The sequence below is a fragment of the Gopherus flavomarginatus genome, chromosome 2 (genome assembly GCF_025201925.1).
Source record: "Gopherus flavomarginatus isolate rGopFla2 chromosome 2, rGopFla2.mat.asm, whole genome shotgun sequence".
NCBI lineage: Eukaryota > Metazoa > Chordata > Testudines > Testudinidae > Gopherus > Gopherus flavomarginatus.
The window spans coordinates 230,519,978-230,538,984 of record NC_066618.1 but is presented as its reverse complement, the minus strand read 5'-3'; the positions used below and the strand labels follow the sequence as shown (position 1 = coordinate 230,538,984).

Below are 19,007 nucleotides of genomic sequence, written 5' to 3'. Positions count from 1 at the left end.
ACTTTGAATCTATGGGAATGGTACAAGTACACCTCTTTTCTCATATCATTCACTTTTGATGACCATAAGGACTCTGACTTTCATGAAATATATTGGGGAAGAAAGGAACAAATTAGCCAAATGGACTATAAACAATAACTGTGTAAAATACTACAGACTATGGGCTATAAAGTAACTATTTCTCTCTATATTTTCATAAGTCTAGTTAAGTTACTAATAAACAGCTAACAATCTCGTCAAATTCTATTTTATTGATCAAACAACAAGGCATGCTAAAACATAAATAACGTTGCTGAGTTTGATATTCATGAGGGTTTTATGACATTATAATGGACACAATTTCTGAAGAAAAATTATAACAAAAGGAAAGTCAGCAAGTTAAGGGCAAAGAATTAAGCACTCTTCCATGAAGCAAAATCTCATGCACAAAGAATTTAATCATAGATAAATAATTTAAAAAACAAAACAAACAAACACAAGGGGCTGAAGAACCCTCAATCCCAACTCACCAGGCTGCCTGCACTGCCATGCAATGTTGGACCATATTCAGCTCTACCCACAAACCCTACCCCTACCCAGCATGTTCCAATCCAAAGAGATGTCATGGAGTTCTGCGCTGTGGCACTCAGGGTGATGCAGACTCTCTTTGTATTTCCTCTTTACAGACTGCCACCTCCCACATACAACTGAAATGCTTCACTCCTGCAACTTTGACCATTCTGGGGGGTAGGTGTGGCAGGGAATTTGTTCTTAATATATTAAAATTACATGATATCAGATCATGCTTACTAAGGTCTTGATCTACAAACAAATACACATGAGCAACTTTACACACATGAATAGTGTCATTGTACTTCATGGCATCACTCATGTGTCTAAAGGTATTTGTGTGTTTGCAGGATTGGGTCCAAATATTAATTATTATGCATCTCACTGGGACTCCTGAGTTCAGCCCCACATGGGGGAAGTACACAAGCAATCTTGAACAAACATTTTGTTGGTTGAAATTCTATCTGCTTCTCAATCAGTCAATGTTTAGAAAATCTCTGATTTTGGATTAGTCTCAACATAACCTTGATAAAAAATAATATTCAAGACACTGTAAAGTATTTGTTGTAAAAACGAAATGTGTAATAACAAATGATCTGTTTAGTACTGTCAAACTCGATAGATTATTATTTAATATTTATATTAAAGTAGTATCCAAAGGCCACCACCAGATTTGTGGTGTTAAGGGACAATCTCTCACCAAAAAAGGGGATCTCTGGAAGTTAAAAATTCCAAATTTGGAACATTGTACTGAGTCCAAATATGAAACAGAAATATTAAAATAATTCTTACTAAATGATATGACAATGATAGGAAATCTTTTTACAACAAATGCTAATAAAACACCTCTTCTAAAAATATACCTTCAACCAGTCAAAAAAAGAAACTTCAATAATACTTTCAACTGTTGCTTCATTATATTGCTACATTCAGCATAGCTGAAACATTGCTTTTGTATACCATAATTTTATTTTGAAATTGTAACTGTCTGTATATATTATGCTTCCCCAAAACTAGGTTGCAGAAAACAGTGGTAAAATTCACTTGCAAATGACTATGCTTCAATTTAAAATCTATTCTGGAACGGAAATTATATTCTAAAAAAAAATCTTTTGGGGATGAAGAAAAGACAGTATCTAATAGAACACATAAGCTACATGATACTTAATAGCATTGCAGTATTTGAAACTATACAGTTACTATGGCATAGTTTTTGCCAAAAATTTTAATACCAATGATGATATTCAGTGTAAGTGTCCTTTCAATCAAGTACCATATCTGCTATAGACCATTATAACATGGCCTTTCCATGAACACCACATTACAAATAAGTAACTGTTTAAAAGTTTGTTGTCTGAAATATTTTTTACCATACAACATGTATGAAAAATTGACAATATGATTTGAGAGCTAGATGTTATATAAATAGATGTTATCCAAGCACAACAGGACTATACATCCCTAGACAGTGCAAACCTTTTCTAGCTATAATCTTTACTCTCTCTGAAGTTCTCTAACCACATTAATAATGTGCATATATATAGACAATTCTAGATAATATGAATTATATGGTATGTTTTTCTCAAAACACTATTTTTTTTAACTTCACTCAGAAAGTTAAGGTTTGCCAGACTTTGGGATAATATAAATCCAGATGTGTATTATGGTTTAGATTGCAAGTTGATGTAATTTGGGTGTAATGTGACTGTTTACCATGTGCAGCGAATCAGAAGACAACTAAACAACCAGCTTAAATGCCCACTAGCATTAAAACTTGGGAAGGTTTATGATTCTTACCATTGCCTCCCTTTTTTTAGGGTTTTTACATAAATCTCCTCTTAAGGTAACCAGCCATCCTGATATTATCAGGACTATCCAAATATTAGGGGCTTTTTCTTATGTAGGATCCTATTCCCCCTCCCCCAACCTGATTTTTCGCACTTGCTATCTGGTCGTCCTACCTCCTCTAGAGCCATACACAATGATACCGCCATCCAAATCACCTGAACGCATTACAACAGCCAGTTCTCCAGAGGCAGTTACCAATACTTTTTGCATGGTTGTCACACTGCATATTAAATACAATCACATCAAAAACAGTGTGCGAGCAGGGGTATGCAATATATTCATTGTCTACCTACCCAGCCACTCGGAAACGGATAGTATTGCCAGTGGTAGCAATGGAATGGATGTATCCATGCTCCCTCGCACACGTTGGAGCTACCTAGTTTGGATAACATTCTAATCCAGTGCGAGTGTGTATTTGCATGCTCACGTATCCACACTACAGAGAATTGCATAGGCCCAAACTACATTATTTACAGGGTCACTTGCTTCCCGAAAAGAAAGAGGAAAAGCTTAACAGCAATCTAAGTTTTCGCTCAATTAAACACGTAAGAGGAGCCCCTCCCACCTCACTTGACCGGTAGGAGCCGAGCCCCGGGGGGAGCCCGAGGAAGCTGTGGCTTGTAGGGGGGGTGTAAGCAGGGTAAAAGGGCTGTACCTCCAGATCTGCCCGAGCTGCAGGATGTGGATGAGAGACTGCAGGAGCCAGATGCAGAAGGCGCAGGAAGCGGACCTGCTCTTGCCGGCCCTGCCGCCGCTGGTGCTGCTGCTGTTGCTGCTGTTGGTGGCCGTGGTGGCGTTGCTTTTGCTGGCGTTGGACGCCTGCCTCTGCGGCGTGCAGGGGCGAGGGGCGTCCATGTCCCCGGCCGCCGAGCCGCTGCTCACCAGCAGTTTGCTCTCGGCGGCCGGGCAGGGGCCGGCGGCGGCGGCGGCGCTGTCCTCGGTGCTGAAGTCGTGCACGAACCAGCGGAAGCTGAACACCTGCACGGAGAGGGAGCCGAGCAGCACGAAGAAGAGGGTCAGCCCGAACCACCAGCGCTGGCCCCGCAGGTAGTAATCGACCGCCAGCCAGATGTCGGTGCCCACGTCGGCGAAGTACACGGCCAAGGCGGCCAGGATCCACAGGCAGTCCCACAGCGAGTAGCGCCGCTGCTCCCGGCCCAGCCGCAGGCATAGCGACGACGAGCCCCCGCCCGAGCCCCGGGAGCCGCCACCGCCGCCTCTTCCCCCGCCGCCGCCGCCGCAGCAGCTGGAGCCTCCGCCCGAGCCATCCCCGCCGCTGCCGCTGCAGCAGCCGCCCCCCGGTGCCTCGTCCTCGCCGCCGCCCGGCCCCGCGCCCGAGGGCAGCCCCGGGGCCAGCGCCTGCACCGAGCCCGAGTGGTCCGAGTTCTGCAGCGGCGTGAACGCCACCTCGCCGCCCTTCTTCATCTTCAGCCGCCCGTCCGACTTCGCGGCCATGATACCTCCGCCCCGCCGCCGGGGAGAGCGCGTCTTTATCCCGCGCCTCCCCCTGCTCCTCCCCCGCCGCCGCCGCTCCGCTCCCCTGCCCGGCTACTGGCGCGGGCCGCCGGCTCCTCCCGGGGCCGCCGCGCCTGGAGCGCCGCCTGCCTGTGGGGAGCCACGCTCAGCCCCCGCGCCCCGCCACCCGCGCGCTCCGCCCGAGCCGGCAGCAGCCGCGGGACCGCTCCCCGGCCCGGCGCATCCCTCCGCCCTCCGCCGCCGCCACCCAGCTGACTGACGCCGGGAAAGAGGATGACCTCATCCCTTCCTCCTCGCTGCCGCCGCCGCCCCCAGCACCAGCCGCGGCGCGCGGGCGGGAGGAGGCGGGGCACCCAGCGCCGCGGGAGGCAGGGAGTGAAGGGGGGGGCGCGGGAGGGGGAAGTGACCTGCCTGTCCGTGGGTGCGGGGACAGGGAGCGGCCAGGAACTGCGCTGGGGAGGGGCCGCTCAGGGGCCACGGGGTGGCTGGGGGGTCACTGGGGAAGGGAGGGGTTGAGATGGAGACGGGATTAGGGCAGAGGAGTGGGGGTCGCTGGGGGAGGGCAGAGGCTGGGATGTAGGCGGGGGGTTCAGGCACGGAGTGCATGGGGGATCACTGGGGAAGGCAGAGGTTGGGATGGAGGCGGGGGTTAGGGCACGGGATGGATGGGGGTCACTGGGGAAGGTAGGGGATGGGATGGAGGCGGGGGTGCATCGAGATCTCTGGGGTAGGGATGGAGGCGGGGGAGTTCAGGCACGGAGTGGCTGTGTGGGTCACTGGGGAAGGTAGGGGATGGGATGGAGGTGGGGTGGATGGGGGATCTCTGGGGAAGGCAGAGGTTGGGATGGAGGCAGGGGTTAGGGCACGGCATGGATGGGGGTCACTGGGGAAGGTAGGGGATGGGAGGGAGGCGGAGGTGCATGGGGATCTCTGAGGTAGCAGGAGTTGGGATGGAGGCAGGGGTTTCAGGCACAGAGTGGATGTGGGGTCACTGGGGAAGGTAGGGGATGGGATGGAGGCGGGGGTGGATGAGGATCTCTGGGGTAGCAGGGGTTGGGATGGGGGGGTGGATGGGGGATCACTGGGGAAGGCAGAGGTTGGGATGGAGGCGGGGGTTAGGGCACGGCATGGATGGGGGTCACTGGGGAAGGTAGGGGATGGGATGGAGGCGGGGGTGGATGAGGATCTCTGGGGTAGCAGGAGTTGGGATGGGGGGTGGATGGGGAATCACTGGGGAAGGCAGAAGTTGGGATGGAGGCGGGGGTTCAGGCACGGGTGGATGGGGGTGAGGGGAGCGGCACTGCAGAGAGGAAGGGCGGCGGAGTGTGTGTGTGGAGGGGTCTCTCAGAGAGCCCAAAAGCGCTGCAGCGCAGGGTGAGAGGTGAGGTTGTGGGATCAGCCGGGGGGGTGGGGGGAAGCTGTGGGAGCAGGAGCTGCAGGGGGAGAGAAGGGGCGCAGGGGGCGTAGCTGCCGGGAGGGGGCGCACTGCGCTCGGGAAGCGGCAGCAGGAGAGAGACGGGCGGGTGAGGGGAGCGGTGTGTGTGCTGCTACCTGTCCCCTTGCTGCTGCCGCCACCGCGCTGAGCGGGGAGAGCCCGGCCAGGCTGCCCCGTTAGGTGCCGCTGTGTCACTTCGGCCCTTAGCGAGTGTGGCTGGGGATGGGGCAGGGATGGCGGCCGAGGGTCCCCCCGCAGCGGGTGAGAGGTCTCGTGGGGAGCTGCGCCGGAATCAGGTGGGTGGGGCTGGTGCACCAGGAACGCCTGGGACACGAGAGAGCCAGAGGCTGGAAGCAGTGCCATAAACAAGCAAACAGTGGCCTCCCCAAGACATTGCCCAGCCAGGCGTGACCGAGTGTTTGTTAAGCTACAGGCTAACACCCCCGCCAGCGCTCAGAGCAGAAACCTGCGGCCGATCCCGGGTAACTGGTTTGAAATCCGTGGTGGCAAAGCACAAAGAAATAATACCTCCCACTCCCCGCAGGAAATGTTTTACCTCCGTTAACTTTGGCAAGCGGTGCGTTCTTAACTCACACCGTGCTTCACAGGTTGGCAGAGGCTCTCAGGGGAAGGTGCGGAGACACCGCTCTGTCCCGCCATCCAGGCAGAGACATCACGGGATTAATGTAATGCACGAGGCCAATGCCTGAGCTAGTTCTCCTCCCCCACTTCCGAGCCGAGTTTCAGCTGCTAAAATGAGGCTCGTTCCAGACTTGTGTAAACTATTAATTTTACCCATGTGCCTTTCTCCTAGAGCAGCACAGATGGCCACATGGCTGTACTTTTCATTTTACAACCAAAGCACTCCCGGGTAGGCTAGGGGATAGCACAAGCATGGGTTGAAATGGAAATCACTCCCTTGCCTATTCATTCAGCCCCAGAGCTCGCACTTTTTAGCAATCTAAAGCCTGATCCCGGCTCTCCACAATGCTTTTCCGCTCCAGCAATCTCTCTCCCTTGGCACTCTAGCCAATTCAGCACTTCCCTTGCCAGTAAGCGCTGCTCACCTCCGAGAGAGGCCTTGCTGACTTGGCCATGCGACTGAGTTACAGCCCGACTCCTAAAACGCTTGGCTGTTCATTATGCTGTTATTCTCAGTGCAACAGCATCATATTGCTTTAATTGCTTCGCACGCAAAGGTGGCAGCAGTTGCTTGGTTAAGTTACATCTGATTAATTGTATTTCGCTAAAAACAACAGTTCAGCCACATAATGATCTGATAAACAGTTACACAGGGCTCAGTTAAACAAGCAAGACCTGGAGATAACTATGGCATAAGAGCTCTGAACTCTGCATGGGGAAGAGGGAGTTGGGAAAGAAAGGACAATCCTGTTCTGTTACACTTGTAACTCGTCTGACATCAATGGGATTGTATAAGTGAAGGCCGACATTTGGCCTTCCTGGTTTCTTTAACAGTCATTTTTTGTGTGATATATTATAACTATATTTTCACTTTCTAAATAAAGCAGCCAAAAAATTAATCGTATTGATAGAAAAATCATAATAGAAACGTTAATGAAAACATGATGGGGGAATTCCAGTGATAAAATCTGCTGCTTAACACAGCCCCTTCCAATCCAGGAATGAAGTGGAAGCATTTATACTGACAAATAAAAATACACATTAGCTATGCCTTCAAACTCGTAATCAAAGGATGAGTATAAGAAGAGCGTTTTGTTCTACAGACAACCCTTAAGCATAAAATCTCTGAAAACAGGCAATGTCTATGAAGCAACTGTTACGGGCTATGTAATTGAGCACTTAAAAGTCAATGAATGATAAGGTTATGATTGTCACACTTAATATCAACCTTGCCCCCCTTGTGCATATGCATTACAATACAGTCTTTAATGACAAGATCACATAATGTTTCTCAAATAATGTACACTTGCTCTGCAAGGCCCTGATTTTAATTTAAAAATATATTTTTTATTTTTATTTTTAATTTCTAGTCACTCTTGAAGCCTACACTGATTTCATTCTCATAATTGTCCAGCATATGGTTATTACTTAGAATTATGATACCTAATTTAATAATTTACTTATGGGGCACCTATGTGGTGTCCTATGTATCTACTAGATTCCTGTGTCAGCCGATAATGCAATTAACTGTGTAGCCAGTTAAGCTACCATATATGTCAGCAGATTGTCACTGTTACTCTATTATACTTGCACTATAATAAAATCAGTTTAGTGTGGACTTTTAATGTGACTTTAATTGACTGTGTTTGGCATATAGAGAGTAGTACACAGTACTACAAGATGCTACAAAGGTATCGATGAGATTACATTGTGAAATATTATTTGAAACAGCATGCAATCAACAACCTGTTTAGGGCCCAGCTGGTGCTCCTGGTCCAGGCAGGTGTGTATAGCAGCATTCACGCATTTCATAGACCCTTGAGATTGAGAGGTCTTTCTGCATGGCTTGTGGTCCACCAGAGAGGAAATGGCTGGAGTTGTGGAGGGGATGCATAATATCCCCATTAGGCCTTGCGGTGGATATTGTAAAATGAGGACCGTATTAATGTATCTGCCTATCCTCTCCTGGGTCCCCAGAAGCCACTGGATCTAGGCAACTGAGAGACATGGAAGGTGGAGTGAGGTGGCTGCTAGGATTCAGAGCCATTGCTAGTTTACAGAGCTAGGGATCATTTGGTATCCTCCATCAGGTTTGAAGGCAACTGTTCCATGGGGAGAACCTTCCCAATGGGGCCTTGAAGGACAATGTCTGAATAAAGGTTGCAGAGTCAGGGCATGTAAAGAGATCATCTATTTAGATTATCAAGTTTAAAATATTGTAATTAGGAATAACTTGTTTCCCTCTCACCTCAGTTTAGAGCTCTTATGTGGTTTATGAATCCTGCCAAAGAGAGCCAAAATTAGTCCAAAATCTGTTTTGACTTGTTCATTTAAGTAACCAGTTCTTTTCTAACAGGTTTCATTTTCTAGTTATTGCATCAGCACCCAGGTGAATATTTTCTAATTTGCATTTCTGTATACATTGAATGGCTGCCTGGACCTTCCATACAATGTTGTGTGTTTCATGGAATTTTGCAAAACAGCCGTTTCTTATAATTTTATTACCAATAGTTTTCTGTATTTACATCATAAAGGTCCAACTTTTCTCCCCAGGGCTTCAAAAGGAGTTTGGACTTGGACTCTAAGTGGCTGATCTTAGAAGCTCACTGAAGTCAACAAACTCCAATTGATCACAGTACACTTAGTGTTGGAAGTCAGGAGGAGACTGTTTTCCTTTGACAGGATCAATTTCCATTTCATTCACTGTTCTAGCCATGGAACTGTGCAACTGGAAGAGATCTCTCTCTGTTTTATTTCCTCCCCTACCCCAGTTAGGCTACTGCTCTGGTTCTGCAGTATACTTCTCCACTTTCAGCTGTTGGCACTGTGCACCTTTCATTTACAGTAAGCCCCTAAATGGGACCTTCTAGTGGGAGTGAGCATAAATCTACATCTACTTTAAGGCCCCTTTACACTGCCAGAGCAATTTCTCTCTTTTCTTCTTCTCAACGAGATACATAATGGAAAGTATCCCAAGCAATATGTAAGTGCTGGAGAAGCATTTATCGAAGTATTCTTCACTGTTATACTGGTGAACCTTAAATGGAGTTACACCAGTATAACAAGAGAATTTGTATATGCACAGTATATAAACTGGCGTGCATTCAACAAGATCACTTCTGAATCCTATTCTATTCATTACAAAATATAATTCAAAGATATTTACTGTGATTGCAGCCATCACACCTGCTTCATAAACCATGCAAAGCTGACTTTTTCTTCTTTGCAAAAACCTCATTCTTCCAGGGCTGTATTTTCATGGGTGCAATATCTTCTTCTTTGTTATAGGTCTCAGCAACTCCATCTGCTTCTTTTTCTTTCCCAAATCATCCTTCTATTTTAAGAAAAAATGTTGTATTCCTGTATTGGTTCTCTGTGTTCCTGAACAGGGGGCCTTGACCAACTCAGCTCCAAAAGTCAAGGAAATGCTCTCTTCAGTTCCAATCTGCAAAAGAATCTATCTTCTTCCTTTTCCTTTATGGTATTTTCTAGCTTTTTCAGATTCTCACACATAAGCTCTCCTGCAATATTATTTAGCTATATCAAATAGGTCTATCTATTCTGATGCATTTGATTCCCGGTTTTGCTTCCAGTTCCCTCTTTGCCTTTAGGTTAGCTTTGTACAGAGTAAGATTAGTCAATTTCTGCATGCAGGGATCAATACCTTTACCAAAGCTGTTTCCCTGTGTTTGGCAATACTTTTGACAATCATGACCTCTTGCTTCAGGGTGATATTCCTTTCTATCTTTTCTTCTAACCTATAAGGAAGCAGCTTTTTCCAGATCAGATACATTTGTTGGGTGATTTTAGTTGTAACTCAACTAACATTCAGCTCTTGATACTTATTATAACTGGGAGGATCAGACAGTCCCTTTCTTGTTGCCTGATTCTCCACTGCATTGCTCTGGTTTTCTGCTAGTGTAATTCTAGTGCATAAAACTGGTATAACACTATGGAGAATCAAGCCTTCTCTCCTCTTGTGTCATTGACTTTCTGTCTTATCTTAGAGCTTCAATAGCTATTACATAGTTAAAATAGTAAGTAGGATTCTATTTTGAATCTATTTTGACTAATAGTCCTCTACCAACTGCATTTCTTTTTTAAAAAGTTTTAATGTTAGAAGCATTTAAAATGATCATGTTACAAAATGTTCACTAGTTTGGGGCCTTTTGATTATTTGAAAATTAAACTACAAATTTAACACATCTATAGATGATAAAGTCTGCAGAATAGGCTATGTGTTTAATTTTGTATTTACACAATAAAGTATTTATTTACAATATTCCCTTAACCTTTTTCATGTATTCCAGTTAATTTGACAACAAGTACATTTTATGACTTCCACATTTTCCTGTAGATGGGGAAATAATTTTATTATGATGAAGCCAATATAAAGTAATTCAGTCAATACATGTAAGCTTCCAGGGCATGAGCAGTCTACCTAGCAGGTGGAGCAGGATCTTGCCTGGTGAACGTGGTGGCAGTTCCGACTGACAAGCAAAGATCAGAGATTTGCAAGGGAGAAGCCAGAGTCAGGGTTAAGTGGCTAAGCCAAAGGTCAGAACTGGAGCCAAGCCCTAAACCAAAGGGCATTCGGGGGTGGGGAAGGAGCGAGGACTCAGCGCACAGGCTTCCCCCTCCCTTCCCTGTCTCCTGCCCAGCTCGTTCCTGGCATTCCTGGCGTTTGGGAGGCTGGGGATGGAAGGGGAGCCTGCCTGCGGAGTCCTCACTCCTCCCCCCTCCTGAACACTGTAAGCCAGCTGATTGCCGAGGACAGGAGGCAGGGGGAAGAGGGAGAAGGTGCTGATCCATGGAGTCTGCCAGAGGGTAGCAGAGCTGATAGGGGGACTGCCAGCTGTGGACAAAGCAGGCAGCCAAATGATGTTATAGCAAAGCATTGCACAACTTTAAATGGAGCATGTTTTGTAACTGAGTAGGGATGTAAGATTGAAACAATGTTAAGCAAGAGGAAGTTAATGGGGAGTTATCCTACTGAGTTCTTCAGAAACCACCTATTCATATTTTAAGCATCTAAATATATTTAATTATAGGCACTGAAGAACTAAATTCATATTTTTGTGATCGCAGTAAAGGCTGTAATGTGAAATATGATTTCTCATTCCTACTTATGTGAGCACATTGACAGGAAAGTTACTTAGAAAGAGGAAGCCACTTCTAAAGTTTGTGAAAGAACTTTAATTCAAAGTTTAGTATACATTCTTTAGACAGATATCAGCAACCTCGACTCCATGTTGATTTATCTTTTACATTGAAATATATAACTGGAGATAGCAGAAGAGACAGGCATGTGAGGGGACATTACAGGGACTAGGTACATTTGCAGCCAAAATTGTACCATGTTACAAATCTTTTTCACTGCCCTCCCCACTCCAAAAGCAGCAAGCAAACATTAGGTCAAATAGGAAGGAAAATAGGAAAAAGGGGGAATGATTTTGACTTTCTATTTCCATTTTGTTTCACTCATTTTATCTACTTGGTAAAATAAGTTATTGTTTTTCATTTTGGTGAAGCGGTTCCAGCGGTGCAGTGCTGGGAGCTACTGTATAGCTGTGACAGCATTAAATGGCCCAACAAGACAATCAGAGCCTGGCTTTGGACAATCAGTTTCCAAAGCCATATTCCTTCAAGTCCTTACGCCCCCTATCAAGAAAAGCCTTAGATATTCCTGGACCTGAAAAGGGCTACAAAAGTGGCTGTAAGTTATATCAGTGTACAACGAATGGATATAGTATAGTAATTCATATTTACACTGTGAAACTTAGTTAAGGAGGAAAAGTGGAGGTAAGGAGCAGAGTTAAAGCTGGCTGTTATCATAATCTTAACTGAGAATTTCCAGACTTCCTGATTCTTAGCTTTTATGGGGCACAATGTTCTAATTTTCTGGTGCATGTTTGTTTCATTTTTAATCTTCAATATATAGTTCCTGAATTTTTAAAAAATTCATCATCCTCGCACTGTTTAAAATGAATAGCTCTCTACTGATATGTACAACCTTCAGTCTACCGTAACCAAGTTCTTTGTCTTGGAATTCCTCAGCACTAGACACCATTCCCTCTGAAGCATTCAGGCCACAGGCAGAGGAAGGGACTTTCCCACCATTCCACTTAATGCCAGTCACGGCACTATGATAGAAAGATTCTTTGGTCTTTCAGAATCCTGCATTATTAGAGGCAGAATGCTACTCTTCTTCTCCATATAAGTGATGCTAGATGTTCGGGCACTAGGAGTAACATTTTTAAAAGTTTCTAACTGATTAAGGCCCAGATTTTTAGTCATTGCTCCACTTAGCATTGCAATGCCTAACTGACTTAGGAGCCTATATTGCATTTTCAAAAGAGAGTTAGGTACCTAGGAGTCTAAATCCCATCAACTGACACTGGGGTTAGGCTCCTAAATGCATAAATTCCTTCTGAGAATGAGATTTATGCTCCTCAATCAGTTAGGCATTGCAATGCTGACTGCAACAACACCTAAATACCTTTAGAAACCTGGGCCTTAGGCACTTGGGAGCCTAAGACTTGGCCTACACCTAAAATTTAGGTTGACCTGGCTACATCGCTCTGGGGTGTGAAAAATTCACATCTCTTAGAGAGATAGTTAAGCTGATCTAGGTCCCGGTATAGACACTGCTAAAGGAACAGAAGAATTCCTCAGTCAACCTAGCTATCGCCTCTTGAAGAGTGGATTTATTACACTGATGGAAAACCTCCTTCTGTTATTGTAGTAAGTATCTATAGCAGCATAGCTGTAGTGCTACAGTTGTGCCACTGTAGCACTTGTGAAAACATAACTGTAGTCTCATGGAAAGTCAATGGATCATTGAAAGAAAAGATCATTAAAAGTCAATGAGACTTAGGCTAAGTGCCTCAATCATTTTTAAAAATGAGACTTAGGCTCCTAAGTCACTTAATCCAGTGGCTCTCAACCATTCCAGAGCACTGTACCCTTTCAGGAGTCTGATTTGTCTTGCATACCCTCAAGTTACACTGCACTTAAAAAGTACTTGCTTACAAAATCAGACATAAAAGTACAAGTGTCACAGCACACTATTACTGAAAAATGGCTTACACTCTCATTTCCCCCATATAATTATAAATCAATTTGAATATAAATATTGTATTTACATTTCAGGGTATAGTATATAGAGCAGTGTAAACAAGTCATTGTTTGAAATGTTAGTTTGTACCAACTTCACTAGTGCTTTTTATGTAGCCTGTTGTAAAACTAGGCAAATATCTAGATGAGTAGGTGTACCCCTTGAAAAACCTCAGAATATTCTGTGATACAGCAAGGCCAAGGAGCAATGAAAGAATGGGAGAGGGGAGACATATAAACCCTAGTCTTATTAAGGCATAGTTTCCAGTAGACTAGGGAAGGTTACTATAGGTTAACTGGAGCACCTGTAGTCAACTAAGGCCCTGTCAGGAACCTAATAAAAAACCCTGCTTCAAGCAGAAGGGGGAGGGGGAGAGCTGAGAATTGAATTGAAAGACAGGAGGAAGGGAGACCCTCTCCCCCAGTGTCAAGGACTGAGCATAACCCTACCCAAGGGGGAAGAGGGTAAGAAACCCGCAGGAGTTGAGAGGGGCTGGGGCTCATACCCCTTCCCTACTTCCCTCCTCTACCACCTTCCTGGGCCATTAGTGGGGCCTTCAGTGCCCCAAGAGCAAGAACAAGGGGTGGCATCCTAGACCCCTGCCAAGAAAAGCATGGGACCCATCATACCAACGTCAGCCATTTTGCCACAATCCCCAGGGGTATGTGCGGCCCTGTTGAGAACCACTGACTTAATCTACGGGAGTTAGGCACTTAAACATCTTTGAGGGGCTGGCATTTTTGAAAATTTTCCTCCAGGACATTACAAAACTCCAAATTGGACATATGGAATTATAACTTTCTATTGACCTGTCACTTTCAAGTAGGGTGTTGAAAGGGATTTAAAACCAAACAAATTGACCCACTATGAATGACCATACTGAGCCTGATTCACTTCCAGCCACAGTGCAGAGCTTGGAGCAAGTCAGCAAAGCCCACTATGTGGGTGAGGCCAAGTCAGATGTTAATTGTATTGACTAAGCACATCTTCCAGGCAGCCTCTACTACTAAGACTCCGGGGATATTTAAAGCAGTCTTGTTAAGGTACCTTGCCATGCCCTTGTATTGAAGGGAAGGTACCTTGCCATGCCCTTGTATTGAAGGGAAGGTACCTTGCCATGCCCTTGTATTGAAGCACCTCCCTCTTGTGCTGCTGCCCTTGCCATCACAGGGGGTATAGTTTGCATTCCCCTGTACGCAACGGAGTGAATCTAATCACTTATTTGTACACTGTCCAGGTAGAGCAAATCATTTTCCAGTAAGGAAGCCAGCGGCTGAAAGAAGGTATTCACCGTTAGCAATGGAAAACAGATTAGGACGGCATTATTTACACTTGATAAATCAGCAATGGCATCAAAGCGAGTAGTATTACAAACTATTAATGAAAGACATAACAATGAAACAAGTCACATAGTAGATCACAACAAAGTGATTCAGGGTAATGAATACTGATACTACGTAGCTGAACTGTGCACTCTGGGGATGCCGTTTTAAAGCCGTTCCAGCCTGCACACTAGCAACGCAAGCACAAAAAGGATTTTTGAGGAGATAAATTGGCCGTGTTTTCTCGCTAAATCAGATCACATCCTACAGTAGATCTTCTGCATGATGATCTAACAAGGTACATAAAAACAGAATTCAGTTTGCAGTACTCATGAGGTGTTTTCGTTTGTTTGTTTTAATCAAAATAGCCACTGAGGTTTCATTTCCCATGAACCTATCAGCCAAAATACCTTATTTGAAAGAATGACATGAGAAAATAAACACAGGACTTTTTAAAAATGAAAACATGCAAATACTTCACCAGAAAAATAAATTTAATACCTACATTTATGACAAATTCATATGATCACTGAAAGCATACGGTCTACTGGTGCTCTGAAGGAGAGATAGGCCCATGCTATAAAATTCAGATATAAAAACAGATTTTAAACCCTGCAATGGATATGTCCACACTGCACCTGGGATCATGATTCCTAGCTCAGCTAGACAGACATGCACTAGCTCTGCTGGAGCTAGCATGCTAAAAATAGCAGCGTAGGTGAGGGTATCATGGACAGCTGCATGAGCACAAATTCACCCGCATACTCGGGTGGCTAGCCTGAGATACTGCCTGTGCTACCATGGACAACACTTCTATTTTTAGTGTGCTAGTGTAACACCGACAGACTCCGGTCATCAGCAGGCGGGATCAAGCTAGGGACCTCTGGAGCTTAGTGCATGAGCTGAAAGTCAACTGGCTATTAGCTACGGCTGTAGAGCAAACATTAATCTCTTTCTCTCTCTCTCTTTAAGTGGTCTCAGTGTCACCAGATGGGACAGACCACCACGCCCAGAAGGTGTGTGGGTTACACTAGCTCAAGCAGAGTTAGAATGTCTATCTACACATGCCGGGAAGTGCGCTCTCAGCTGCAGTGTAGACATACCCAAAGTTTAGGAGTGTTTAGATCCAGGATTTGGGGTTGACCTTCAAAAAGGAAGTGGCACCTTGCAACATTCACATCTAGAACTGGGTTTGTATTCTGATCAAGGAGTGTTCAATTCATGATTTTGTTTTAGGCCCATCTCTTCTATGAACACTAGAAGCACCAACACTGGTAAAGTCAAAATAAACAGAGAGTGAGTTCATAAATAACAACATATTCAGCCATAAATGCATTATTTATTATTATTACTATTATTTTGAGCTTGTTGCAATTCAGAACTTGGGAAAGAGAAGGTGTTAAGATTTTTCTTTGACATTAGTTAAAAACCAGAAAGAGGATGTAATGACTATTACTACCGTAATGACAGCTGATGGAAATTCTCTTGTAGGTTTCTCCGTAGGTAGAGCCTTGGTATCTAAAGGTTGCTGTATCAGTATTCTTCAAAAGATTATGCATCAAATGTCAATGGGAGGCCTGCACACACAGGGAGAACTAAATAATGGGTGTGAATTGTTCAGTGAAGATAGAGCCAAGAGGACAATTTTTTCCATGGGTTAGTTTTGTGGAGGTGCAGTAATGGGACACAAAATGCATGGTGGTATAAAAGAGGTGTATGTTTTGTTTAAAAAGTAATCCTGAGAAAATACAAATTCTAATAAATATTGATCCTGAAACAGATTTTACGCAAGTATTAACTATGATGAACACACTTACACAAATCACCAAACATAAATTGTTTTCCTAAATGCTACTACATATACCCCATCCTGTGAATGCACATATCAGATTCAGAAAACCATGGTATAGCTCTAAATTTCTGCTTTATTTACAGTTCAATTGTGCAAAACTGTTAAGAATTCCTAGTAGGATTGCAATGTGTTGTTCACATTAGACCTGTTTACTCTCCACTGATGTTTTTAATTTATTGTTTTGACAGTTCTCCATAATAATTACAGTACCTTCATCATTATAAAATACAAATAAATCAAATCAGCATGAATCTGAAGAAGCAGCATATTCACTACGAATCCTAGAAAACAATTATGCATAAAGCTGCACTACAGTGCATCCATCATTTTCATCCTCAGCAAGCCACCTTGAAGGAAAAATATAAAAACCCATAATTGGTACATTAGGTACAGTATATCTGAAATCCAACAAATAGACAAGGAATAAGGCCCTGCTTCTGCTCTTTCTGATTTCAATGAGAAATTTGCCACTGACTTTAACAGGAGCAGAAATGAGCTAAAAGAAAAAGGCACTATATAGATAAGTGACAAATAGATGATTTCACGGAGTGGCACAAATATTGGTCATTTTAGATTAAGAAATTTTTTTAACAGATTATTGTATATGATATCATATTCCTAGGGTTAAGAATACTACTATTTTAATCTGGTGCTTCTTTATTGGCCCATAGACACCCCTGCCCCAATTTCCACATTAGCCCAGTTCTTCTCCAATAAAAGCCAGTGGAAGCTTTGCCACCGACTTCAGTGGAAACAGGACTGGATCCAAAGTTAAAATGTATAGAGGAAATACTAATGCTAATACATACTACTTTATAGGTAACAATTTTTGTCTTCAAAAAGCTTTAAAAATAACTTAGACTTTCAACCCTTCTGTGAAGTATGTTGGATGGGCTAGATTCTCTTGGGTTATCTGGTCCCTTTGTTGCTCTGGTATAGTGAAGGGGTTGGAATTCCCTGGGGGCAAAAAGGGGTGTTCCCAGCTGTTGTAGAGCCAATTAATCACCAGTTACTCCTGCAGCTGTGTCAGGGAGTAGAATGGGGTTTGGCCAGTGTGCTATTAAGCTCTTTCTAATATTGGCTGGTGTAATGGCCCCTGTGAGTCATAGACCTGATTCTGCTGTAAAATGTTGAGGCCAAGGCTAACCTCAGAATCAGGACACTACAATCATCCCAGTAGATGACAGACACAGGTCAGAACCTGGTCCTATACCTATATAGGGAAAGAGAGAGTAAGGTCAACCTTTCTACAAGTCTCCACTAATTTTGGATGCTCAACTTGAGACACCAAAGACTTTTTCACAAATACTGTGAACTCATAACTCCAGCCGAAGTCAATGGGAGTTACAGGTGCTCAACACTAGAGGTCTGAAGTTAAATATCCAAAAGACCAAGACATCTAAAATCACAGGATATTTTGAATTTTTTGGCCGTAGTGACTTATCCAAGTTCATAGAAGTATACAGAGTCAGGATCTGAATCGGATTTTCTTGGTTCCCAAACCTGTTTTTGGACCGCTTGACTCTGACCCTCTCTCTAAAAACAGGACACTTGTGCAATTTTTATACTTCTTTGTTCTGAGGATACACTAACATTATATTTTGCATCTAAAAATGGAGGAACACATAAACATAAACCTTTACTAGTGTTTGTTTCTATTTTTTAATTTGAAACTCTATAAAAATGCTGAGAATTCAGTATATTGCAGGGAATATCACACTAAAGATATCATTCAGTTATAAATTTCAACTCTGAGAAACAAGTGTATTGCTTCAATTTATCTGACACATTTATGAAGAGCTGTAAATTATCAGTATGTTCATTAATAGTTAAGATTTAGGATGGGTTTCTGCTTGTACAGTACTAATCTTAACCAATCCCCTCACCGTTTTTTCAGATAAATCCCTAAATTAGTGTTATGATTCTCTTTGTGTACCACTTGCATGAAAAAGCCTTCCTTTTAGCTTTAACCTTGCATAGCTAAATAAATCTCATGGCCCCTCTTCCAAATGAATAAATAGACACTGAAACTGAACATTTTTAAAAAAGCAATTGTGGAAATACAAAGTACAGTTTGCAGTATATGTTATTAAGGAAACAGCATTCCAAATAATGAAGACATTTAATGTATTGGCTTACAGACCTGCTGCAGTTGAAGCAATACACTTCATTTGTAGATGAATCTGTGATTTCTACTTTTTCCAGAAACCAGCCACTTGCTATAGAAGGAAAAAGGCAAGCAGACATTTAATATAACTCAAATGCAAACAAAGTATAAAAAAAGTTTCATTTTCCAGTCCTTCTGTGATTCAGCACTATCACATGTATCCAATATAAATAACAAAACTGAAACACAGATAACCCAAGTTATTACTAACTCTTCTTCATTTTTAAAGAACATTCCTCTGACGTTTTTGACGGAAAATTAAAAGGTAAGCTTTGACTACATCTCAAATCATTTTTTTCATCATTGAAAGGAGCAGTTAGTAAGTTAGATGAAGCAGAGTGCACAGCCATATGGCACAAATTCTTGAAATTAGATTTTGTCGTTTTTTTTTCCAGTGTGAAATGTTATCTAAGAACATACTACATGGCTAATGTGTTTTGATCTACACTAGCTACCAAAGTAATAAAAAAAACAGAGAATTTGTAAGTAGAAACAATCCTTAAGAATAAGAGGGGTAGCCATGTTAGTCTGGATCTGTAGAAGCAGCAAAGAGTCCTGTGGCACCTTATAGACTAACAGGCGTTTTGGAGCATGAGCTT

General features: G+C 43.6%; 2 protein-coding genes across 10 annotated transcripts in view; both read right to left on the bottom strand.

Moving 5' to 3' along the window:
• The window catches only part of XKR4 (XK related 4), a 422,655-nt gene extending 418,803 nt beyond the window's left edge, over positions 1-3,852 (bottom strand). For all 3 annotated transcript variants that reach the window (XR_007772444.1, XR_007772445.1, XM_050938884.1), the window contains exon 1: positions 3,053-3,852. Coding sequence is in view for 1 of the 3 variants with exons in the window: in XM_050938884.1 (XP_050794841.1) it covers positions 3,053-3,852 (800 nt within the window). In the remaining 2 variants the exon portion in view is untranslated. The remainder of the gene's footprint in view (positions 1-3,052) is intronic.
• An 11,633-nt stretch (positions 3,853-15,485) lies between these two features.
• Positions 15,486-19,007, bottom strand: part of RP1 (RP1 axonemal microtubule associated) — a 320,592-nt gene continuing 317,070 nt past the window's right edge. For all 7 annotated transcript variants that reach the window (XM_050938879.1, XM_050938878.1, XM_050938875.1 and 4 more), the window contains 2 exons: positions 18,385-18,460; positions 15,486-16,588 (listed from right to left, as the gene is read on the bottom strand). In XM_050938879.1, coding sequence (XP_050794836.1) covers positions 16,534-16,588; positions 18,385-18,460 — 131 coding nt within the window. In that variant the 3' untranslated portion in view covers positions 15,486-16,533. The remainder of the gene's footprint in view (positions 16,589-18,384; positions 18,461-19,007) is intronic.